This window comes from Zootoca vivipara, chromosome 7 (genome assembly GCF_963506605.1).
Source record: "Zootoca vivipara chromosome 7, rZooViv1.1, whole genome shotgun sequence".
NCBI lineage: Eukaryota > Metazoa > Chordata > Lepidosauria > Squamata > Lacertidae > Zootoca > Zootoca vivipara.
The window spans coordinates 92,590,285-92,615,587 of NC_083282.1; the positions used below are offsets into that span (position 1 = coordinate 92,590,285).

At 50.2% G+C, this 25,303-nt stretch overlaps 2 protein-coding genes across 7 annotated transcripts in view; one reads left to right on the forward strand and one right to left on the reverse strand.

The window, feature by feature from the left end:
• Positions 1–1,186: 1,186 nt before the first annotated feature.
• Positions 1,187–22,112, forward strand: TBC1D20 (TBC1 domain family member 20). 6 transcript variants are annotated; one of them, XM_060277382.1, is made up of 8 exons: positions 1,187–1,349; positions 4,267–4,452; positions 5,068–5,148; positions 6,667–6,853; positions 9,384–9,485; positions 15,792–15,933; positions 16,852–16,961; positions 18,045–22,112. In XM_060277382.1, exons 1-8 carry the CDS (start codon positions 1,253–1,255, stop codon positions 18,301–18,303), a joined length of 1,164 nt encoding a protein of 387 aa, XP_060133365.1. In that variant the 5' UTR covers positions 1,187–1,252; the 3' UTR covers positions 18,304–22,112. The 6 variants fall into 6 exon arrangements, with proteins under 6 accessions (XP_060133365.1, XP_060133363.1, XP_034977992.1 ...); XM_060277380.1 differs by having other exon boundaries at positions 1,189–1,349; positions 16,777–16,961; XM_035122101.2 differs by having other exon boundaries at positions 1,195–1,333; positions 16,777–16,961.
• A 74-nt stretch (positions 22,113–22,186) lies between these two features.
• RBCK1 (RANBP2-type and C3HC4-type zinc finger containing 1) overlaps positions 22,187–25,303 on the reverse strand; it is a 29,552-nt gene continuing 26,435 nt past the window's right edge. Inside the window, exon 13 of the mRNA XM_035122100.2 lies at positions 22,187–23,954. Within this exon, the coding sequence (XP_034977991.1) occupies positions 23,874–23,954 (81 nt within the window). The 3' untranslated portion in view covers positions 22,187–23,873. The remainder of the gene's footprint in view (positions 23,955–25,303) is intronic.

Below are 25,303 nucleotides of genomic sequence, written 5' to 3' on the forward strand. Positions count from 1 at the left end.
GGCAGCTTTGTAAAGCCGCTCACCCACCCTGTAAGAAACAGGTGCCGTGCGTTTTTTAAGACTTTAGGGAAGTTTTTAATGTTTGATGCTGTACTGTTTTTAATATTCGGTTGGAAGCCGCCCAGAGTGGCTGGGGAAACCCAGCCAGATGGGCGGGGTATAAATAATAAATTATTATTATTATTATTAAGAGTACTGTTATATTTATTTTACAGTTAAATACAATCAGAACAAAGCTCAAAAGCGGAGCAGCAGGCATCCTCTGGACACACACTTACCGACTGCAATACAGGCATGCTTTGATATCTGAAGTAGTGTGCATGCACACGAAAGCTCATACCAAAATAAAAACTTAGTTGGTCTTTAAGGTGCTACTGAAGGAATTTTTTATTTTGCTTCGACTCAGACCAACACGGCTATTTATCTGATGCAGTCTCTCCCGTTCCTTTCTATTCATCCACTTCCTGAGCACTACGAGCAAATGTTTCTCACGTTTTTGGCTGGGTTTAGCAGCAGTCTTGCATGATCAACGGTCAGTTTGTTTTTGTATCTGTTTATTTTCCTTGTAAGGTAATCAGGTGTTGAGCCCTTAAAGGCAAGGTTTATTAGGCAATTGAAAGTAGATTTCATGTATCCCATTCCTTTATTTAAAAAATCATCCTCGTGACGTCGTCCTCATCCTAGTGGTAGCCAGCACTTCTCCCCACCCCCCATTTAATTCAGATTTTTCGGATCTGCACAAAGTGTCAAGTAAAAAATAAACACAAGATCACATGCTATCCAGCTATGGCACATTAGGTGGGCATTGTGGTTCTTTAAATGTGTGCCAGCAAGGTGCCAGCACATTAAAAAATGGGCAGTGCTAAAAGGCTCTTTGGTTGGCATCTTACACAGAAAAGACCGTGCATGCCTTTCCTACACTTTCTATCTCTATGTTCAACCCAGAAATTCCCGAACCCAGAAATTCCCTTTGTGTGCCGCTCTAGCCTTTCCCTGGGACATCTATAGTAAAGCCGCTGCGCTATAGAGCAGTGAGGGGAGAGGAAGAGGAAGGCGGGCGCGACGCATGCGCGGTGGGCGCTGTTTACTCCTCTCCGGCGTGCGCTCGAGGCGCGGCGGTTGGCGGCAGCGGTGACGTTTTTGGCAGGCGCCAGCCAAGGCGGGCAAGAAGCGAGAAGTGGGCGGAGCCTAGGGAGGGAGGAGTAAGGGAAGAAGGGGAAAAGAGACACGAAGCCGGAGAGGCCCGGCCGGGATGCTCCTCGGCGGCGCCCAGAGACCATGGCCCTCCGGAGGCCGCCGCCACCACCGCCGCCGCACGACAACGGGAGGCGAGGTACGCGGGCCGCTCGGTAGGCGGGTGTGCGAGGCCCTTGACCGACTTAACAGCCGGGCGCATGAGGGGGGAAAGGGAGGCCTTCGCTCCGCTGAGGGGCGACGCGGCCCTGAGGGAGAAGGGGCGGAGTGGAGGCCACGCCCCGTTCCCCTCGCTCAGGAGGCAGGAGCCAATCGGAGGGGACCGTTCCGGGGATGGGCGGGGCGACGGGTGACGTTTTCTCCCCTCTCTTCTCAGAAGTGTCAGGCAGAAGTCGAACAGGTGAAGCAACTGCGACTCCCACCATCTGGTTCCCTGTGTACTTTATTTTTTGGGGGGAGGGGGTGGGAGAGGCAGATTATTCCAAAGCACTGTTGAATGAGGGTGGGAGGAAGCTGCTCCTCCCCCCGCAGTGCTGAGACAGGTGTGTGTTCAAACCATTTCCCTTCCAGTGCAAAAGTGAAGTAGGTGGGCGGGCTTCCCTCAGGAGGGTTATGACCCATCTTCTGATGTGTGCATACTTAACAAAATTTAGGTACCGGTTTATTGTAAAACCTGTAAGCAGTTTAAAAGAAATGTTGGAACAAAAGCAAATAAAACATTTACAAATGATTAAAATGAGCAGGAAAAGAAATTTAAAACCGCAGCTGCCTGGGTGAGGGCTGGAAAGCTCTTGGTCTAAGAGGTAACCTAGAAGTGGGGAACCTCGAGCTCAGGAACCAAGTGCAACTGTTTCTACCTTTCATTCATTTCATTTCATTTCATTTCATTTCATTGGACTTATTAGATACCAGTACTTGTTCCCGGAAGGTCTCCTGGCAACTTGCAGCAAAAGAAGAAGAAGATATACAATATATAATGCCATGGGACTTTCCCCAGGATACACACCCTTCACTCGCCCTGCTTTGCAGCCTCCTTTTTGTCTGGCTAGAATGTGCTGTTAAACTTTGATTGAGAGGGTTAGTCATAGAAAAAAATTACTGTACAAAAGCAAATTTTGGATTTTTTGCTGCAACTACATTTGCCTCTGGCTCCACCTACCAATGATGTGCTGCCCTAGAAGCAATGTGGCCCTCATAAGGAAAAATATCCCACACCTAACTGAATCATTCCCTTTAGACAGATAAGTTTTTAGCCACCCTCCTGCATGTATGCAATCCATTTCACTGTTGCCTGTGCCACTGAGGGGCTTCTTTGGGGGGAGAAATAGCACTTTATTCCACTCATACTTACTCACTGAAGTCGTGTGTGTACAAAACAGAGTTGTCTCGGCTACTGCCGTCCTTGGGAACCAGAGCACTGAGGACCTTCCATTCCACTGTAATGACACCTGTACAAATTAGCAATAAGGAGGAGAGAGTGAAAGAGAAAGAAACCAGGGTCAACTTTTATTTAGACCAGGCATCCCCAAACTGCGGCCCTCCAGGTGTTTTGGCCTACAACTCCCAGGATCCCTGGCTAAGAAGACCAGTGGTCAGGGATGATGGGAATTGTAGTCCAAAACATCTGGAGGGCCAAAGTTTGGGGATGTCTGATTTAGACTGTGAGTCAAGTAGAGATCTTCCTCCTGTTTTCTCGTCTTGCTTATTTTGGGATGATTTCTGTCAAGTGGCATGTAGCTTTCCAAGTTCCAGCATTGTGTTCTGTAGAAACTGAGCACTCATGAAATTTCCTGCCAAAACAACCTTCTGCATGTAGCTGGAAACGCAAGAGAGTTACACATTGCATACCAAAGTTTTTAAGGCACTGTTGCAAACTGCAGGGGGTTGTGTAATTTTTTTTGGGGGGGGTGAGGGTTTTTGGTGTCCTCCTTTTGGGTCATTTGTTGTCTTGCAAAACTATCCAGAGTGACAAGTTGCCTTGCCAAGTTAGAGCCCTTCAAATCAGCTCCCATCTGAATTCTAAGAGTGGGTGTTAAGGATGCAAATTGCACAAAGAGTGTCTTATGAAAGAGGCTTTTAAATGCAAACTGGTCATGCTTCCACATATTTGGCTCCCTGGGGATGTTGTTGATCCCCACCCCCCACTGCCAAGCACTTTCCTTCTTGCACTGGAGAAGTATATGAACATAAAACAAAGCAGCTGATGATCACCAGCTTTTTCTGGTGGCTTAGATCCAGATGTGTAGCAGTGTTCACAATGAAACTGCAAAAGGTTTCGATCTTTGGGAGCTTGTTGTATTGTGCCCAATGCATTTAGCTTGCTGCTTTGCATAACAGTCAGATATCCTTAAAAGGTTATACTGGATCATGTGCTTGCTTTCTGCTTGCCTTATTACTGCTGGCAGCCCAGCCAGATGGGTGGGGTATAAATATTATTATTATTATTATTATTATTACCCTTTGTATTAAAAATAAATTGGCTAGTTTTTAGCAACAGTCAAGTACCAAGTGCTACTGATGCAAGTGTTGCTTAGTTTGTGATTCATTGGAATGAGGTTACGTGTCTGTGTTGGTGTGAATAAAGCTTTCTGTGATACAACACTTTCTGATGTGATTCTGTTGAGATGGAGAGTGTCACAGTGACTGACGGCCAGATCTTTTGAGTGTGCAATACCAAACTGTGTACAGTACTAAACAGAAAGGAAAAAAGTGTCCTGTGTGGCACTTTAGCAGTTCTGTCTTTCAGAGCATTAAGTTAAGGATGCCATAATGAAACAGCAGAGTGCCAAGTCACTCCTGCAAAGAGGTCACAAAGTTACTAGCCTGCAACATTTGTATTGGCCCATCTGATGTTTGTTGTGTCACCATTGCCTTTCAGTCAGCTATTTGGTTTCTTCTTAAACCAGTTCATTAACTACACTGCAGAAAACACCCTGCTGATTTGGTGGCTTGGCAAGTGTGATCTAGCGCCCCACTTTCCCCAAATTGTAAATACTGTCGCATTTTGAGGCCACAATCATTAGCAGGCGAAACTGCTGTTAAGGCTAGTTTGAATTTTTGTTTCTCTTGCAGACTGTGATTCCAAGAAAAAAAGGAAAGAAGCAGAGATCTACCAGGCCCTGAGCAGTGAGCCTGTGGATATTGCTGCACTCAGGCGCATGGCTATCAGCGAAGGGGGGCTTCTGATGGATGAGATCCGCTGCAGGGTGTGGCCAAAGCTGCTTAATGTGAACACAGAGGACCTGCCACCTCCGCCAGGTGAAGCCACATAACTATTGCAATCTGGGGAAAGACTCTGGGAACCTTTGAGCTTGAGTGTGGGGTTAATTACTCAAACAAAGCACAGATTGCACTTTGGTTTTATTTATTTTTATGTAATTGGAGAGCTCTCTTCCATTAACATAGCTTTTAGTATTCACACAGAGTTGTTCCGTGGCTTCACCCTCTTGCATATTTTATGCTATTAAAAAGCAGATCCAGGAATGGTTTAGAATAAAAATAAATAAATCCAGGAGTCCAGTAAAACTCCTTTTAGCTGCAGCCCCCACAAATGGCAGCAAATCCATTTGGAAGTGCAGCTGGTGCTGTCTGGCGCAATTAGCAGGTGAAGAGAAGAAGCCTGTTCAGATGGCATTGCAATATGTGCTGCCCTTAAGAGACACTGGTGTTTCCCTGGTGCTCAGAACCTGTGTTGTTAGTGTCCCATTGCATAGATCAAACCATGTTTGGGGCATTGATGAGTACTTGTTAATAGGTACAGTATTCAGTTTCCGTTTTTACGGCTGTATAAAACATACTCCCTCCTTAGTTCCTTGGGGCTGGTCCTCCTTTTGTGACTGCTGTGGATTTGTGACACTCTTCTATCCCTCCTAGGTGAGGAACTCCGGGAGGACAACAAAGATTACCAGCAAGTGTTGCTGGATGTGAGGCGATCCCTCCGACGCTTTCCTCCAGGTACAAGAAGCACTCTCTCTGCTTCCAGCTATGGGGTCTCTGCAGAAATCCCTTGGGTTGAAAGTAGAGATGACAGAGAATTTCATTTGGCCTGCATTTTTGGTGATATGACCTAATATACACCTCCCACACCAGATTGGAACACAATCATCCTTTGGGATTTCATACTTCTCTGATTTTCTTGGCTCAAAAAAAGTATTTATGAGATGTATGCATTGACATAGTATCTTGCAGCAAAACATACATTGAAATATTAATTTAGTTATGACTTTCCACACATATTTTGCTTTAAGAAATTCACAGATAAATGTGGAAATGGGACAGAGCAGACTTATGAATAAATACATGGAAAGTTGGCATGAGCCGGGAATAGACGGAACCATCTACCCCTAGTAGAAAACCATGATGCCTGAACTACAGTAGTTTAAGTTGATAGCTTAGACATGCTGCTTGCGATAATGTTGCCCTAGCAACACTCCAGTGGCCCAGAATAAGTGAGTCTTGAGGGAGGTCCTCTGTTTCTTTGCCTGCATTTGTGTTTTCACTCCCCACCAATGGGTGATGCTGCTGTATGCTTCATTTAGCTGTTGCTTGCCTCAGACCATGGTTTTCTTCAACCTGAAGTGAAACAGCTGGTGACTCTTAATGTGCTAAGATGAGTCCCTTTGCCAGCAGATCCAGTTCAGGGAGAACTTCTACGTGCAGAGGAAGATGCAGCTTCCACTTCTGTTTGCCGCTGGCAATCCTGCTGTATTTCATTGTGCAGGAAAGGGTCCTGTGTACTACCAGAGGGTGCTCATGTTTGCAGAATATCAACCCAATATATTTGTAGCTGAAAAGTTTGGAGCCTAACTGCTCAAATGTAAACTACTCCCCTTCCTTGCACTGGAACAGTTAGCCAATTGAAGGGTGTTGCATTTTAAACTGCCTCAAGCCAGCTAAATACATGAAAATAGGACCTTGCCTTGTGCCAAGTAATGCCATAGGCCATGTAGCCTAGGTCCTGACTACTGTCTTTGGCAGCAGCTCTTCAAGATCACAGCAGGATTTTCCCCCCTCCCAATTCCTGCTGCTGCCTAAGTTCCTGATGATGCAGCTGAAGGAACCAAATACTGAGTCTCCCTCTGAGCACCAGTGATATTTTGATATCTAATGAAGCTGCGAGACTTATGATTAAAATGAGAGATAAATTGCCTGGGCAATTATTAGATTTATTGCTTGAACCAAGGGGTGTCCACCTTCAGATAGATATGCTGTAAGACTACTATTACCATGCAGGACTGCACACTGTATGCACAAGAAGGACATGGGCCTGAGGAGATCATTGACCCCCGTCGTTAAATCCAGGAATCCCTTAATGATTCTGCCTTCGGATCTATGTGTGTTGCCTTCAGCTGGCAGGAGACAAGGGAGTCAGGCAACTCATGTCACTGGGATGCAGGATGATGTCAGGTGGATGTTCTCAGCTGCCAGCTTGTCCGTTGCCTCTCCGAACCCTTCTTGCTGCTCTCCCTGCAGGGATGCCAGATGAGCAGAGGGAGGGGCTGCAGGAAGAGCTGATTGACAGCATCCTGCAGGTCTTGCAGCGCAACACACAGCTTCACTACTACCAAGGCTACCACGACATCGTGGTCACGTTTCTGCTTGTGGTTGGAGAGAGACTGGCAACAGCCCTCGTGGAAAAGCTTTCAACCCATCACCTCAGGTACTCTTGTCTGCGTTAGAGAGCACCCCTGACTGCGGGGCCTGAAAGGAGTCATGGAGCAGGCTCCAGGGTTGCTGCGCAGTGGCGAATTCACATGGCAGCCCACCTGGCTTCCAGGAATAGGTTAGCGCTGGTTGTTAGGTCCCTGCTGCAGAATGGTGCCTCTGCCTTTAACAAGGAGTGAGCCAGAAAGAAAAGTCCACACAGTGAAAACGAGGATGCTGAAGCTGCTCCTTACCTTGGAACCCCCAAATCGCCAACTTTCTCTCTCTGAGCAAATCCAATAGGATTTACATAGGAAGCTCCCTTATATTGAGTCAGACCATTGGTCTTCCTAGCTTGGTGTTGCCTACACTGACTGGTGGCAGCTCTCTATAGTTTTAGGCAGGGAACATGCCCAGCCTTACCTGCAAACACCAGGGATTGAACCTGGGACCTTTTTGCATGCAAAACATGTTCTCCAATGCTAAGCTCTGGCCCTTCCCATTAAGTGTCTTTCCACAGTGGGTTTTAAAGCCTTTGTACTGTGTATCAGCCTCCCGCTAAGGGAGCTGGGGTTGGTTCTTGAGTGGAGCTGCCTAGTGCTTGTGTTCCTTTCCACTTCCTGTTGTTTGGGTTTGCAGCCTCCCAATGAAGGTTAAACGTCCCTTACGGTACCTCCTGACTGTTGGCGTGCTCAGTTGGAGGAGGGACATGCAGGCCCTTCTGGAGGGGGAAGTCTAACCCCCCCCCCCCCGACCATATTCTCTGCATGTCACCCAGGCTTATTAAAAAAATTAAAGGGTGGGTTTCAACATTGTGCTATTACAAACGTTCCATCTGTGCAAGCGTATTAGGTTGCCAGGCGGAATGACTCCCCCTTCCCCCCGCGAGCTGTTCTGGGGTTTCTGCCACCTACTCCAGGGCCAAAGTTAGGGTGGGCAAGGAGAGGGAAGCCCCACTGTGCAAGCGAAAGCCCTTGCAGAAGGCTTCCACTGATGGGTTTGTTGGGTGAATCCCACTCAAAGATTCAACACCTCCTTCCTGCACTTCCACTGGGCTTCTGTAATAGAGATGGTTGAAACCCAGGTCCTTTGCTATTGCACCCTTCCTAGTTGTTCTAGGACTGTGCTACTTAAAGTGCCAGGAACTATTCTGCCCAGAAATCAGCATTGCATTCCTTTTGCTGTTGCTTTTTGATGCAGATTAGAAAACGTTCTGCTGCACTTTGATAGGCAGTGGTAGTTCTGCCCAACTCAGTTCTTGGTGAAAAAGCGCGGGGGGGGGGGGGGGGGGAGGGACTGGAGAGCAGACTGGATGGATTAAAATCTTCTGGGTAGAAGTAAGAGGACATAATCTAATCTGATCTTATTGTAACTCCGGAGTCAGCAAAGTTTTTCAGCAGGGGGCCGGTCCACTCTCCCTCAGACCTTGTGGGGGGCCGGACTATACTTTGAAAAAAATATGAACAAATTCCTATGCCCCACAAATAACCCAGAGATGCATTTTAAATAAAAGGACACATTCTACTCATGTAAAAACATGCTGAATCCCTGACCGTCTGCGGGCCGGATTTAGAAGGCGATTGGGCCGCATCTGGCCCCTGGGCCTTAGGTTGCCTACCCCTGTTGTAACTGCAGTACAAACAGAGTTGCCATACGCACAATATAACAGTATTAAAAGAGGACAAAGAAAACCTGTATTTCACTGTAATGTGGGATGGCAGGTGCAGTTAAGGGAAGCCAATGAATGCCGGATGCATTGCTGCTGCTCTTTCCCTATTTCCATTCATTGTTATCTTGTTTGCAATGGGAGGGACTGGGCAGCTGTGAGAGTTAAGTATTCGAGTCCCAAACAAAGCCAGGCCAGCCTCCTGCAGAGAAATCACTTTCACACCCTTTCTAAATACTAACTAGAAGATGAGGCAAAGGTTGAAGGGGTGTGTTAAATCTACTGGGAGCCTGCTGGGAGAGAGGGTTGTTTCCCCCAGATTCTTCTTGGGACCAGCCCTTGCCAGACTTTCCTGAAGCTAGCTTTTACAGAAACGTTAGTGGCTAGTGGCAATGGCCAGTTTCAGGACCCACCGTCTGCTTTCAGTCTGTGTCGAAACAATTGTGGTATTCACAGTGCACCAAGCCCTTTGTGAACATAGTTTCCTCAGGAACATAAAGTATGTTTTTTTTTTTTCAAAAGCCAGCCATGACTTTGGACCCACGCCTTCGGGGTTTCAGCATGTTTTTCTGCTGGAGTCCTGGTGACTTTCCTTTTCTAAAATAAAAAATTGGACCTCCATGTGCTTCTCGGCTGCAACAGCCACTCTTATGTTCAAGTTTGTACACTTGCCGGCCGCTTACTGTGAGTGAGCCTCTGGTTGTTGGAACCGAAAAGTATCCCGTCTCCCTGAACCAGAGCTATTCCCACTTCCCTGGGCATTTGGGTATCTCTTGGCTTCTTTGTCTGCTTTGCACTGTTTGCTGTCTGTGATAAACAAGAGAGCGCTTGCTTCACACTGCCTCATGCCTTTGCTGATCAGCCCTGCTTTGCCTGGCAGGGATTTTATGGACCCGACAATGGACAACACCAAGCACATCTTAAACTACCTGATGCCCATTATAGATCAGGTGAACCCAGAATTGCACGACTTCATGCAGAGGTAGGTGGAATTGCTGCACTCTCCTTTTTTAAAAAAATTAAAAATGCATGCAATTGAAGGTTAGCCCTAGGAAGTACTCCCTTAATGCTGCCTAGCATGACTGAGCAGCGACTTTTTCAGGGCCCCTCTTGAGAAGCAAAGCTTGGAGAATTTGGTGATGCAGTTAGTGGCTTCTAGGCCTTCAGTGTCCATATTCTTTTGTATGCTCTGAGAAGTAGAATTGGAAGCGACCTTGAAGTGGGACATCCAAAAACATTTCTGACAGGCAGACACCTGTTCAATCTTGGCAACCTCCAAGGAAGAAGATGTCACAAAGCTTCTTTTGATAGCTTGTCCCTTCCGGAATTGCTCTGAATCCCATGCCATATCATGAGGAGAACAGCCACCCCAGCTACAATTTGCAACTTGGGGGGGGGGAGGGATTGAGCAAATGGGATTGTCACAGTGGCCGGAGTGGACTACTTCAGAGTAACGACGCTACGCAGCTCTGCATTTTATTCTTTTATTGGTGCTGCGTATTTACAGTGCTCAAGTCATTGCTATTTACACGGAGCGATGTTGTCAGTCGGTTTCAGAACCTCCTAATGGCTTTTGGCGCGTCTTTCTCCAACACAAAAGCTTTGGCAGACCCATCCTCCTGCCCCTCCTCTTCCTGCGTAATTCTGGAGTTGGAGGGATGGGTCTTCCCCCCTTGCTTGCCCCTTCCTGTCCCACCTGGGACCCTGGCTCCTCTACCCTGCCCGAGCCTCGGACACGACTTCCTGCTTCCCCACTGGAATCGGAACTCTCCCTGCTTTCCCCTTTGCTCGGGGACGGGCTTGAACTCAGGAGGGGAGGGACTTCGCGATATCCCCTGTCCCTCACATCCACCCCCCTCCCAAGCTCTCCTTCACCCCTCCCCAGGCCCCCCCCATGTGTCGGTGACGACTGGAAGCCTAAGAACTCAGTGCTCTCCGAGCCCGTTGGTGTGAATACCTCCCCCCAGTCCTGCGAGCCCCCCCCTTCCGCCTGGGCGGACGGGAATCCCAAAAAGTCCGTGGCGTCAGAGCTGGTGGGGGTAAAAACGTTCTGCCAATCTGCTCCTTCCTCTGACTGGGTGGATCTCGGTGACACCCATACCTCATCCTCTGGTTCCTCAAACTCCGCTTCCCAGCGCCATGGTGAGCTGCTCTCCCGTGCCTCCTCCTCCTCCCCCTCCCTTTCCATGTGCCAGGGCTTGGGTCTGTGGGGAAAGAGGGCGTGAAATTCTTCCACCAAGAATTCCTCCTGTATCTGAGTGGCTGGGACCCATTCATTCTGGGACGGTGGAGCATCCTCCCATGCCATGAGGTACTCCAGTCCCCCCACCCCCCACCTTGAATCCAGGATGGCCGTGGCCTCATTGAGTTGCTCCCTGCCTTCCCTCTCCCCCCCTCCCTCGGGGGTTTGTTCTCTGTCTCGGAGCCTGCTGCTTTCCCTGTACGGCGACAGCAGCGATCTATGAAACACTGGATGCACCCTCATGTCCTCTGGCAGTGCCAGCCTGTATGCCACCGGGTTTACCTGTTGCGTGACCGTGAAGGGGCCCAGCCTTTTGGGTGCCAGCTTTTTGCACCTCCCTCTGGTGGGAAGGCCCTCCGAGGACAACCACACCTTGTCCCCCACCCTGATGACCTCCCCTTGTCGCCTGTGGCGATCTGCCCCCTTTTTGTACGCTTCCTTGGCCCTCTCCAAGTGTTCTCTGAGCTGCTGGTGCACCGTCTCCAGTTCCTCTGCCCAATCCTCAGCCTGTGGGCCCTCCTCCTCCTCCTCCTCCCTCTCCCTCTCTGGGAAAGATCTGAGGTCGCGCCCGTAATTGGCCTTAAAGGGCGACACCCCTGTGGAGACGTGCACTGCATTGTTGTAGGCAAATTCTGCTAGTGGCAAGCGATCCACCCAGTCCGTTTGCCGCTGGCTGACGTAGCATCTCAGGTACTGCTGCAGAATGGCGTTGACCCTCTCCGCTTGTCCGTTGGTCTGCGGGTGTCTAGCCGTCGACAAGCTGACCTCCACCTGCAGGAGGTTCATGAGCCGCCGCCAGAACCTGGAAACAAATTGGCGGCCACGATCCGAAATAACCCTTAAAGGTAATCCATGCAGTCTGAAAATGTGATCAACAAACAGTTTGGCTGTCTCTTCTGCCGAGACTGCCCTGGCACACGGTATAAAGTGACACATTTTGGACATAAGGTCCACCACCACCAACACTGCAGTCTTACCCCTGGACGAAGGCAGATCCGTGATGAAGTCCATGGACACCACTTCCCACGGCCTGTGTGGTGTGGCTAAGGGCTCCAGCAACCCTGGTGGCGCTGCTCTGACCACCTTCGCCCGCTGGCAGGTGGTACAGCCCCTTACATAGTCTCGAACATCTTCCCGCACCCCTGGCCACCAGAAGTGTCTCATGACTAGGTGAGCGGTTTTGTCCCTTCCAAAATGCCCCGCTGTAGGGTTGTCGTGCATCTGCTTGAGGACCGTACGTCGAAGCTGGGTGGTGGGTAGGTACAGCGCACCCTTGTAGAAAAGCAGCCCTCTGCGTTCTGCAAAGTCTTTTGCCTGCTCCCTCCCCCCTCTCAGTTCTCTGAAGATGCGGTTGGCAAATTCATCCGCTGCCGTCAGTGCTGTGAGTTCTGCCTCGCTCACCACAGCTGCTCCGCAGGACCATGCCGACGGGGGGAAAATGTGCCTTGGGGCTGGTGGCGCCTCCTCCTCCATGTACTCTGGCTTGCGGGAGAGGGCATCCGCCCTGACATTCTGCTCCCCCGGGATGTAGTGGATGGAGAAGTTGAAGTTCGAGAAGAACTCTGCCCACCGTATCTGCCGCTGGTTGAGCACCCTGGCAGTTCTCCAGAACTCCAGGTTCTTGTGGTCTGTGCACACCTGGATGGGGTGCTTCGCGCCCACCAGGAAGTGTCGCCAGTGCTGGAACGCAGCGTAGATCGCAAGAAGTTCCCTATCAAACACTGTGTAGTTGCGTTCAGGCTGTGTCAGCTTCCTGGAGAAGAAGGCACAGGGTCTCCACTCCCTGTTGGCGTCCAGTTGCAACAAAATTGCGCCCACAGCTTTTTCAGAAGCATCTGTCTCAATGCGTAGGGGCGCGTCCTGCACCACATGGAACAGGTTTTGGTCTGAGGCGAACACTCTCTTGAGGCTTTCGAACGCTGCTTGCGCCTCTGGTGTCCACTTGAACTTCTGCTTGCCTCTCAGGCAGTCCGTGATGGGAGCCGTAACGCGAGAGAAGTTCTTGATGAACTTCCTGTAGAAGTTAGCGAAGCCTAGTAGGCGTTGGGCATCTTTGCGCGTCCTGGGGCTGTGCCAGTCCAGGATGGCCTGCACCTTGTCCTTGTCCATCGCCAGCCCCTTGTCTGACAGCTTGTAGCCCAGGAAGTCCACCTCTTTGGTGTGAAACTTGCACTTCTCCAGCTTCACATACAGGTGGTTCTCCTTCAGGCGTTGCAACACCTCTCTGACATCTTTCACATGCTGGACTGGGTCATTCGAGTAGATAAGGATGTCATCTAGGAAGACCAAGCATTTCCTGAAGAGGAGGGACCCCAGGACGTGGTGCATGAAGGCCTGGAAGCATGCTGAGCCCCCTTGCAAACCGAAGGGCATCACCAGATATTCAAAAGAGCCCAGAGGCGTGAACATCGTGGTTTTCCATTCATCTCCTTCCCGGATCCTGAGCAAGTTGTACGCCCCCCTTAGGTCCAGCTTGGTGAAAATCTTGCCCCTGCGTGCCGCTGTCAGGAGATCATCCACTCTGGGCATGGGGAAAGCCACGGGCTCTGTCACCGAATTCAGCCGTCTAAAGTCCACCACAAGACGGCGCTGTTGCGTGTCTTTCTTGTCCACCCAGAAGACCGGGCTGCCCCCTGCTGCCTTGCTTTCCCTTATGAACCCCCGCTTGAGGTTCTTGTCGATGAAAGCGCGCAGATCCTCCAGCTCCTGGTCTGACATGGCGTACAGCTTGGCTGGGGGTATCGTCGCCCCTGGCACCAGGTTGATCTGGCAGTCAAAAGGCCTGTGCGGGGGTAGGTGGTCGGACTCCGCTTCGCTGAAGACCTCCTGCAGGTCCCAGTACTGCTTGGGTATTGCCTCACCCCCTTTGATATGCATGGTGGCCACCGTGGCTATCGGAGGCCCCTCCCCTGGTTGGTGCTGCATGCAATGTTCCAGACAAAAGTCTGACCCAAACGTGATGCACCTCTGGTGCCAACTGATGGAGGGGTCGTGGCGCGCCAGCCAGCTCATGCCCAAGACGATGGGGGGGTCTGAGATGGTGGTGACGTTGAAAGCCAGTGTCTCTGAGTGCCTTCCCACCGTCATTCTCATGGGGGGGGTTTGATGTGTGATGGCCCCTCCCAGCAGCTCCCTGCCGTCAATGGTTGCTACGTGCAGAGGAAAATCCAACTGCAAAAGCTGGATTTGGTGCTCTTCTGCAAAGCTTCTCGAGAAGAAGTTGGCGGACGCCCCACTGTCAATTAAGGCGAGGACCGTCAGGGGATAGCCATTTGGGAGCGTTAGCGTCACTTCTAGAACCACTCCTGCTCTGGGAGGGGTGGGCTGGCTCTGCACCTCTCTGTGCGGGTGGGCGGGCTGGGGCTGTTGTCTGCTGACTGTGCCTGGCTGCTGCCCCTTGTCTCCTGCAGCCAGGCTTTCCCGTTTCCCTGCTGTGGTGCTGCGTCAGTGGGGGAGGGCACCACCGTTCCCGCCTTTCCTTGCCACTCCCTGCGATGTGGGCAGTCTCTGACGAGATGCTGGGGTGAGTTGCAGAGAAAGCAATTCCCGCCCCTTCCCTCCTTGCGTCTTGGCGCCGCTGGGGTTTGAAAAGCCCGCGCGCGCGCGCTATCAATCTGCATGGGCTCCTGGTCCTGGCTGGCTCCAGGCGTGGCCTGAAAGGGTTGTTGAGGGAGTGGCTTCTCCTGCGACCGTGGGAACCAAGCCCGCTTTGCGCGCGTCGCTTGCTTGTCGTTCCACCGGGATTCCTGCCTCACCCCCACCGCCAGAGCTGCTTTGCTCAGCTGATCCATAGTACTGGGCTTTGGACCTCTCGAGAGTTCATCCTTCACCTCCTCGCTCAAACCCAAGTAAAACGCAGCTTGCATGGGAGGCGAATCCAAAACCCACCCCAGTCTGTGCACCAGCATGGTGAATTTCGCCCAATATGCGCGAACTGTCATATTTCCTTGGCGTAAATTATGCAGTTCCTCCTTAGTCTGGTCCAAATGACTATCGGACGAATACATCGTCCTCAAACCTTCTAGAAATTGTTGGACATTTTTCATGCAAGGATTCTTGGTTGCGATTAATGGTCTTAGCCACTCCCTGGCTGCTCCGGTGAGATGTTCCACAATAAACGCTACTCTGTGCTCATCATCGGGGAACTCATTCTGGTGCAGCTCAAGAGCATACACGATCTCAGTCTCAAAGCCCTGAAACTCCTTCGGGTCTCCATTGAACTTGCTTACAAGGGTCCCTGCTCTTCTTCCTGGCAGCACTTGGACTTGGGGAGCCCCTCCCGCCTTGTTTTTCTCTGCATCCAGCTTGTTTTGGAGGTCTACCGCCACCGCCCTTAAATGCTGCTCTTTTTCCTGGAGCTCTCTCACCTGTTCCGCAAGTTGTAGCCGGTCGTCCTGGACCTTCTTAGTCTCCTCTTTAGCTGCCTTCAATTCTCCCTGCGCCTGCAGCGACAGCTGTTGCAGTTCTAGCTGGGCTTGCTCAGCGATCTGCCGCCACTTCTCCGCCTCGGACACGCTCATCCCGGCAACTCCGAAGTAGCCCAAAAATGATTAGGAGGTTGCTGTCACAGTGGCCGGAGTGGACTACTTCAGAGTAACGACGCTACGCAGCTCTGCATTTTATTCTTTTATTGGTGCTGCGTATTTACAGTGCTCAAGTCATTGCTATTTACACGGAGCGATGTTGTCAGTCGGTTTCAGAACCTCCTAATGGCTTTTGGCGCGTCTTTCTCCAACACAAAAGCTTTGGCAGACCCATCCTCCTGCCCCTCCTCTTCCTGCGTAATTCTGGAGTTGGAGGGATGGGTCTTCCCCCCTTGCTTGCCCCTTCCTGTCCCACCTGGGACCCTGGCTCCTCTACCCTGCCCGAGCCTCGGACACGACTTCCTGCTTCCCCACTGGAATCGGAACTCTCCCTGCTTTCCCCTTTGCTCGGGGACGGGCTTGAACTCAGGAGGGGAGGGACTTCGCGATATCCCCTGTCCCTCACAGGGATGCTTTACCTTGACCCTTTTGTTTCTTTGTTCCTCTTCCTTTTTTTGCACAGAGCTGAAGTGGGGACCATTTTTGCCCTCAGCTGGCTGATCACCTGGTTTGGGCACGTGCTGTCTGACTTCAGACATGTCGTGCGGTTGTATGACTTCTTCCTGGCATGTCACCCGCTAATGCCAATCTACTTTGCAGCAGTGGTAGGTGTCGCTCACTTCAGCAGTGGTACATGAACCAAACCAGGCTGTGCTTTCTGCTTCCGCCCCCCTCTCTTTAAATGATTTAAGGAGTATAGAGCTGCAAGAGACAGCTTTGCTGCTTAGTAGATGCTTTGCATTTAGCACAGAGTTCCAGATGCAACTCTTCCATCAAGAAAACAAACTTGAGTCAGTAGGAGAGAGTATCTGCTTTTCCTCCTCGCTATTATCATCATCATCACCACCATCATCAGTTTTGCTGTGCTTGGGCAGAGAAGTGCAAGGGAGTTTCACAGAAAATGTTGCCAGCAGTCCATACCATAGGGATGGGAAATATTCTGCATGTTGGAGAGGAAGGCTGCTGTTTTTCAGAGGATGATGGGTCATTACTCGGGACCTATCCATAAAGTCAAGGGCGAGCTGCTGCTGTGGAGCCATGCATGCTTGTGCTCTCTTTCTCTTTCTCCTGGCCGCTCTCACATGCAGCAGCAGCAGCAGCAGCAGGAGGAGGAGGAGGGCTGCATCTGGTTGCCTGGAGGTAATTTTGACTTGCCACAGTTCATGGAATCATATCATTTTTAGAGTTGGAAGAGACCCCCTGGGGCATCTAGTCCAACCCCCTGCAATGCAGCAAAATTGTAAGGGAGACAGAAGGACTGCATGCCACTTGCCATTTCCAAAGAAACCAAACTACATACTGGGGCATACCCAGAGGGTTTAGAGTGGAACCCTCCTTGCAGCATGCTTTGGCAGGGACCTTTTGAACCCTTGCGATGGTAGCCCTGTGACAGGGAAGCGTCGGTGCCGTCCGCCACCTAAGCTGAGTTGCCGCTTGCTTCTCTGCAGATCGTGCTCCATCGCGCACCGGAGGTTCTCGCCTGCGAGTGTGACATGGCCTCCGTCCACCATCTTTTATCGCAGATCCCACAAGACCTTCCGTACGAAACCCTGATCAGTCGAGCTGGAGACCTCTTCGTTCAGTTTCCACCGTCGGAACTCGCCCGGGAGGCTGCTCAGCAGCAAGCCGAAAGGTGAGTAATGACAGCCTTTAGTTGGGGCGTTAGTGGAGATGTAGCACAGCATGCTCCTCCTGGGGTCGTTTGTCCACCTTGGGTCCCCACCCTGCGCTCCGCTCTCACATGAGGCTCCTAGAAGCTGTCAGCATGCGACAGTGGCCACACCCCAGGAACGGCTTCAACTGGCCAGCTAAGCCAGGTGAGGGTAGTGGAGGGGTCTCAAACCCTCAGTGAGTTAGGGACTTCCCCTGCATGTGAAGACAGGCTCTGGTGGATTGGGCGAGACCAATAGTGGGTCCAGCAGTCAAAAAGGCAGTTTCTGCACATGCTGGCCACACTACCAGCAGTACTGAGGAATTCAGAAAGAAGCAGAGATTTCTCCTCCATGTGCCAAAAAGGCAACCCACTCTCTGCCTTTAAAACTTCAGTTTGAGAAAAGTAGCTTGCCCTTTCAGCAGTTGTTTTCACTCAGTAGCTTCTTATGCCGTCTCCTGCAGCAGAAAAGAAGGAGCAAGAAACCCAAACAGCGGCCCTCAAAGATAAAGAGCACATGAGAGCTCCACTATCCTCTTCTGAGCATCTCAAATATCTGTTGTCCCCTTTGCCTGTTGTGTAAGATAAGCTCACTCAAGGTTTCTACAAGTGCGGTCTCCTGACTCTGATAACAGCTGCAGGCTGGTTTGATCGCCTGCTGGCTGTGGGTCTCAGATGTTGCCTGGGTAGACAGAATGGGGCTGGCTGCTTGTTTCTAGGTATTCAGCATGTGAGTTCAGCAAGCAAGGTCAGTTCAGGAGTTCAGGCAACTCTGATCTGCTCTTCCATTCCCTTGCCTGAGGTGGACTGATCCCTAGGAAGTGAGCTTCCTGCCCATATCCTTTTAAGAGAACTGATCTTGAGAATTTAAACTCATGGTAAAGTTGCTAGTCTCCAAGATCCGGAAAACAAAACTAACTTGGGGGGGGGGTGCTTCCCACATATATTGTGATGCCCTAAGCAGCACCTCCTCGCCAAGGTTGTTTTCTCCACAGCAGGAGAACCGTTTCCTGCCTGGCTGCTTGGAATGACGTGCCCTGCGTCTGTTTCCTTCTCCCCCTACAGGACGGCTGCTTCCACCTTCAAAGACTTTGAGCTGGCTTCAGCCCAGCAGCGGCCAGACACAGTTCTCCGGCAGCGCTTCAGAGAGCGGCTCCGTGTGGAGGAGCGGGCAAAGTTGCTCTTGGCAACAAAACCAAGGACCAACCGCTTTGTCAAGCTGGCAGTCATGGGGCTGACGGTGGCACTGGGCGCGGCAGCTTTGGCTGTGGTGAAGAGCGCGCTCGAGTGGGCACCCAAATTCGAACTCCAGATATTCCCCTGAGAGTCGAGGAGGAAGTTCCCCGCTTACCATGTCCTGCTTGGCACGCCAGGCATAGGCAGCCATGTCTGCAGAAGGCAAATTGGGTTTTTGAAGCACCTGCTCTCTTTCCTGCCCCCCCTCCTGCAACCTGCCTTACTAATTCAAGCCACCCAGGCCTGGACCCGCAGTCATCCTGTTCTCACCTCCTCTTCTTCGTTGTCCTTCCTGAGCATCCAGAGCCTCTGGGGAACCTCTTCCTTTCGGAACAAGGGAAGTGGCTGCCTTGGCTGCTACAAGGCTAAAGAACCTCAATTTTTGCTGTGCTTCCTGCCCTGTTCATGGGCCTGTAGCCTGCGTAGCGCTTGAGCAGAAGTTCCATTCTTCCCTTCGGGTGTTTGGCAAAATGGGAAAGAAAGAAACAGAAGAATATTTTCAGGGACGGTGCTGGTTGCTTCTGCAATATTAACTGAGATGGGGTGAGGGGAGATGAGTCTGGGCCCAACCGTTCAGAGGTGTCCTCCCCTCCTTTTCCTCTCACCTATTTAGTTGCCTGCATTCCTAGATGTGGAACTGAAGAGGCAGTTTCTGACAAGTCAAAACACTGGGAATGTGCTTGTTTTTGCTTTTGAGGTCTACAGCAGATTGGCTCACATTATCTCTCCCGACTGCAAGCCTATGAACATGTTTAGTCTGGAGACCAAGTAGCTGTCACCCAGCCACTCACAGCACAGCTATTTCTCTCAGCCAGGCCAGAGTAGGAAATTCTGCATCTGATGCATGAGGAGCTACTCCTTGGAACGTGGTCCATTAGGGCTTTCAGAGTTTTTTCTGTTGCTACCACCTTGCAAAATCAATAGCAGCAGTTTCCGTTAATGAGGTAAGGGAAAGATCTTCCTGTTGTGAAATTCCGCCCTGCTGCAGGACCAACGTAGTTGATGGGACGAGAAAAGTGCTTTTAAAGATCTGAGCCACTAACAGAAATAGACGTTTTGTCATGCATGAAGGGTTTTCCAGAAACTGTCCATTAAATCCAAAGTCCCAGGCACTCCATAGATAAACCCCCATGCACCTCTACCTCCTTCCTCTGCTAATAAACCCTCACAAGTGTCCTTACCTAATTTACACAGCTGAGTCCCTTTTCCCTGATGGCAATTATGTATTCATTCACCTGTAAAACTCCCTTCTCAGTCGGCCAAGCATTACTATGGAGGGCGAAGGAAAGTCAAAACCAACTGCTTGGTCAGACTGGCAGCCCTGAGGCTGATGGCAATGCCGCGTTCACCAGCTTTGTTGCATTTGAGCGGACAGCAGAGCACTTGGGACCTGTGGCCTTTTGTTATCTGCTGCGATGAACTCATTCCAACAGCGACGGAAGCCCAAGTTGCTCCCTCTACCCTGGAAGATGAGCAGGCTTGGCCATTCAAAAAGAGCAGCTCCCAGAGGGGACGCCACAGTGTTTGGAGCCGTTAACGACATAGTAGAAAGGCCTAGAGCTAACCAATGCATGCATTTGTTTTGCTTTTAAGAGTGCTGGATTCTGCTGTGCATTGGAATTTGCAGTCGCAGGGGGAAAAGGGGGCAGAAAAACAGAGAGGCCTCCCCTCCCCCGTTTCGCCTGCTGGGGAGTCGTCTTCTCACCAAGCCGAGAACTGACCCTGGAAGGACAGACACATTGCTGCCTCTGTATTTGGATTGTGCTTCCTGCAACCAAGTCATTCAGCTGTTGGTGTCTTTTGGGGGGAGCTTTTCTTCTCCGGTGGAGCAGTTCAGCCGTTCAGCTTTGGTGGGAGGCAGATCAACCTGCCACCCGTTGGTTGTGGGCCTTGTGGTATCAGGAAGCCATGGGCATGGGGATACCAGCATGTCCCATGAGCAGCAGTGAAAAGCAGGGAGGTGAAAGTGTCACCTTAGTCCCAGTAGCCAATGCAGTGCTCTCCAGATGTTAAACTACAGCTCCCATCATGCCCTGAAGAAGTTGGGAGCGCAACACCTGAAATATCCACATTGGCTACACCTTTCTCAGGCGGCCACAGTGTGGATCGCAGCGTGCCTCTGGAAGAGCAGGGGCTTGAATGATTGACACCTGCCGCTTTTTGTTACCGGATGGCGTGAAGCATTATTTTACTAAGCACTTTATGAAAATCAAGGCTAAGAGAGGAAGGAGGCCTGCCTGTCCCTTGTGGGTTTTCTTTTTGCCTTAGCAGAAACCTGTTTCCTAGCAGTTCAGACACTTGCCATTTGAGGTGTGTATGAGACCTGTGGAAGGTGCACCTGCAGCCTGAACTAGGCCGGATGCAGTCTTGGCCTGAAGCTCTTCCATGTTACTCGGGCAGCAGAATGCAGAAAAAGGTTTAAGGCAGGCACCCTCTTCTTCCCTCTGCTCCTTGTGGCAGTGATGGGCTGACTTCTGGTTTAATAAAATGGAAGAGTCATTTCCTCTCCCTCTCACATGATCGACCACCAGATATAGATATGTATTAAAAACCCCAAATTTTAGTAGGTCTGGAATCTGCGGAAATGAAACTTCATGCAGCAGTGGCAAGGGGGAGCTTTGTTTCATGATCAGCATTCGCCAGCTTTTTAAGCTGAAAGCACACAAAACTAGCTTATACAATTGGCAGGATTCGCTAGTAAAGTGAGAATGCAGCACTTCAGCGTATGCAGCTCTCATATGCGAGGTGATATTCTCTGTGTGTTGAAAACTAGCTTGTCAGGGGAAAGGGTTCAGCCTAGTTTCTCCCCCCCCCCAAAAAAGTGCTATTTTTCTGCCTGTGGGGAAGACATCACCACCACCCGAAGCCTGGAGTGATAACTGTTAGGCAAAGCTTTGCCACTTGATTTAGCTGAAAGTATAAACTGACCCTTATTACCAAGAGGGAAGAGCAGGACAAGAGAGCGCAAACTCTTTGCTCTCCATTGTCTGCAACGACGGGAGAAACTCCTGCACCAAGAATAAACCACATGGAAGACCATCATGTATGTGAAGCCGTGCGGGGTGGGACTAACAAGTTTCATAGGCCTTTTATCTCCATCCTTTTAGCTGTGCAGAGACGAGAGTTAAGCCCCAGGCTGTCTCTCCCTCCACTCTGCATTGCTGCAGGCTGGTGAATTTGACAGCCATGTAACTCAGCCTTTGTGCCTCCTGCAAAGTCGCTGACTCTGCTTGCGGTAACTGTTTGAACTCCTACCGAAGCAGGTGGCCACCATGAATGCATTGGGTGACACGCTATACAGTTTTGCCAGGTTCCCTAAAGCAGATCATCCCTTGGACTTTGGGGACTGAACCATTGCTGTAGCCTGCCTGCTAACACTAGAAAATTACTGAGCAGCCCGTTGCATTTTGCAACTAGCCAGGCTTTGTAGGGTGGCCTGCTGGTCTACGCAGTTGCAGACCAGTAGCAAACCCTGGTGGTTTAAGTGACACCCAGCTGAGCCACTTTGCATAGCTGCCTTTGGTGGTGCTCATTCGCAACTCCTGCAGGCCTCCCTGTTGCCAGCCCACAATAGATATGGCAACAGATGTGTCAAAAGGGGGAGCACTTTCTGAAGGGAAGAGACAGCTGGAAGAAGAAACAGCTGCTGCTGTTACAAGCTGGAACGCCAGACGTCCTGGGTCAAAATCATGGCCAGGGAGATGCCCACCAACTCTAAGCCAACTTCCATGGGGAAATCGGTTATTTCGTCCCTTGTGCATAAGTGTTCTCTGATGAAGTTGCTACTCTGTATAAAGATTATACATATGTATGTAAAATGCAGATTTGTACAAGGCTTGTAATTGTGTAAAAATAAAAAACCCAACTACCAAATAAACACTATACCCACTTACTAAACAGATGTGTTTGCAGCACTGTTTTTTTTCAGGCCGGTGGTGGCTCTGGCGCTTCTGCTGGGGTTAGCATGCCGCGGCTGTCCGCCTCTTCCCTGACCCAGTTTGGCTTGTTTTAGGGCCCGGCTGCTTGCTAGTCTCTGGTACGTAACACCAGTTCCTGGGGAGCACAAGTGGGGAGAGCACTGTTGTTCCCCTCTGAGCTTCCTTTATGCATCTGTTTGGCCACTGTGAGAACAGGATGCTGAATTAGGGGAGTCCCCTTTGGCCTGATCCCACAGGAGGCGTTCTCCCAATGAGCTTGCTTGAAAAGGCTTCTGCATGTGATGGAAGAAGTCATCTGCTTTTCATGGGGTTGACCCCGCTACCGGGTATGTATAATTAAGGCTGCCCCAAGCAGCAGCTGCTTTGAGCAATCTTTGCCTATAGGCAGGCCTATATGGATTAGCCCTCCCTGCTTTTTAAAGTCTGCTATCCCTTTTCTAGCCGCAGCCGGTCAGATGCCTTAAATACTCCACCTTCAGTCAGCAGGATCCATTGCTTGTCTGACTCACATGATGTTTCAGAATTATTTCAGACAAGCAAAAGGTTCCTCAAAGCTGGGAAAGCTGGAGAGAAAGATCTAGAATGTGATCATCCTGTCCACACAAAGGTGGTCTTTCAAAAATAGCTGTTTTAGAACAGCACTGATAGGAGCACTTCAGCTTTTCTTTCCAGGTTTACAGTCAAAGGTTCTTAAATTGCCCCAGACCAAACACTTACATGGCTGTGAGTCAGGATGCATTTTAACAACTTATCTCCTAGCAGTTTCTTATTTTATGGAACCAGTTCTTCCTTCCCGCAAGGAAAGCAAACGAAAGAGAAAGGAAATACTCCAATTCCCCAAACCCAGAGCAAAAATAAAACCTTTTGTGTTTGAAATCAATCCTTCCGCCTTCTTTTTTTAAAATTTGCACCTGTCTTAATTATGCGCTCTCAGGACAGATGATAAGAATCCATTTTACACTTTTATCAAGTCTGTGAACTAAGTTAGGCTGAAGGAATCTGGGAACATGGGACTGCTAAACCCCAAATACACGGCCTCACTAACCTGGTCCCGAGCGATGCAAGTTAAGTTACTATTTGCAGCTCAACTACCTGCAGAAAAAAACATAGCAGCAGGTTTAGTTTATAAATAACTTTTATTAGGGCAAATCAAGTAAAAATTGTGCACAAAACCCAGCCTATTTTGTAGTGGATCTCAGTGCCGACAAGCTTGGTTCTGATGCACCGTAGGGGAATGTCACATCTGTGATAGGGGTCAGAGCTTAGCTAAGCAACTGCAGCTTGGCAAGAGCAGCCTCTGCTCCTATAGGCATGGAAGGATGCAGAACGCAATGCAGCCGGATGGAAGGGAAGCAGGAAAAACTGGTTGTAGAGAAAGGAGCAAAAACAGCATCTCTCCACGGATATTGCAAGAAGCCTGTTCTGCACGAGGACTACAATAAGAAGTCCAGCATGCCCTCGGACCCAGTAAGAGGCCTGCATTTCCACTCAATCCTTTTGCCCAGCCCTCACATGTATGGAAATACAAGAGAAGCAAGTCATCTCCTCTTTGGCGAATGAGCTGAGCCTGCGAGTCTTGAACTTTGCTGTGCCAGAGCCATTCGAAAAGCCCAGGCTGTCCAGAGCTCAGCTTGACTGTTCGCTCCTGACTTTCATCCCCCTGCCCGCCAAGCGAGACAGCCTCTCCTTCCAGAAGCTCAGAGTTCTCCTCCCCTCTTGGTTAATGGCAGTTCTGACAGCTGGGGTGGCAGGGGGCTCCGTTCAGCTTGCAGCGGCAGCCCCCGCTGGTATCGCCAGAACCCTGCGGGGGAAGGAGGAGGAGACGGAAAGCAATGAAACAGGGCAGGCGGGGGTACATAAGGAAGAGATTATCTTACAGGGCTGGAGACGAAGGAAGCCATGGGAGGGTCCTGATGAGAGTCCAAGGACAATGTAGGTCTTCCTGTACGGGAAAGGGCAGGGCCCAAAAACAAAGCAGGTCAGGAAATTGCCAGACAGGAAAACGGGGAGAGACGGGAGGACACCTCCTGCAGGATTGCTACTTTCAAAATTGTCCTTAGCACAATTATGTGGGAAATTTCTTCCTTCGAAGTTTTTTTTTTAAAAAAAAACCCTACTTATTTGTGCATAGTCACCAAAACTGTAGTCCAGGGGTGGCCAACTCCCAAAAGACTATGATCTACTCACAGAGTTAAAAGCTGGCAGCAATCTACCCCCTTTTGGGGGGTTCAGGAAAAAGTTGTTGAGCTTCTTTTAGGGAGGAAAGCCACATTTTGGGTGGTGCAGGGCAAAAATGTTGAGCTTTTTTAAGGGAGACAAAAGTTGTTGAGCTTCTTTGGGGGTTAGGGGAGCCAGTGATCTACCAGTGATCTACCACAGATGTCCAGTGATCTACCTGTTGGACGTGCCTGTGTGTAGTCGATATTCTAGTTTTCCATCTGGTGGATTGCACACCAGTTCCAACAGTCTTTGGGTTCACAGGCGAACACATCAGGCCTCATCGTGCGCATGACCAGAAGCAGTTCCCAGCCACACAGTTCTCTCAAAAGACACCTGACTACATCCCTTGTGCTAGGGTGGCTGGACAGGAGTAATTGGTCTGCAACATCAGGGCTGTGGAACAGCCCTGGGCCATCGCCAGCCATCTCCTCTCATTACCTGGAAGTTTCCCATATCTGCTTTCTCACATCTGCACAATCAAGCCACACAACGTCAAGAAGCCCTGGATCCGAAAAGACGGAAGACTGCAGAATCAGGGCATGCCATTTCAGGGGGCGAAACTTAAAAACGTTTGCAAATTTCTTCAATGCAAAATGTGTTTTGGGGTTTGAGGAATTCAAATTTGCTATTCTTTTTGAGACTGGACAATGTTTAGTGTGGTAAATCCATGTATGATTATAAAGCACATAAGCTGCTCTTGGAAAACCAAAAGATTTTAATTTTACCTTCCAAAAGTATGTCACCTAGCCCAACCCCCACGCAAGGCAATAACTCCTTGCAATGCTTATTGGAGACATCTGGTTGGCCACTGTGGGAACTAGATGCTAGACCAGGCTGGACTTTTTGTCTGATCCAGTAGAATTTGTCTTACATTCTTACAAAGGTTGGACTGGAGCGGCCGCTGAGACCACATAACACCAGCCTTGAAGA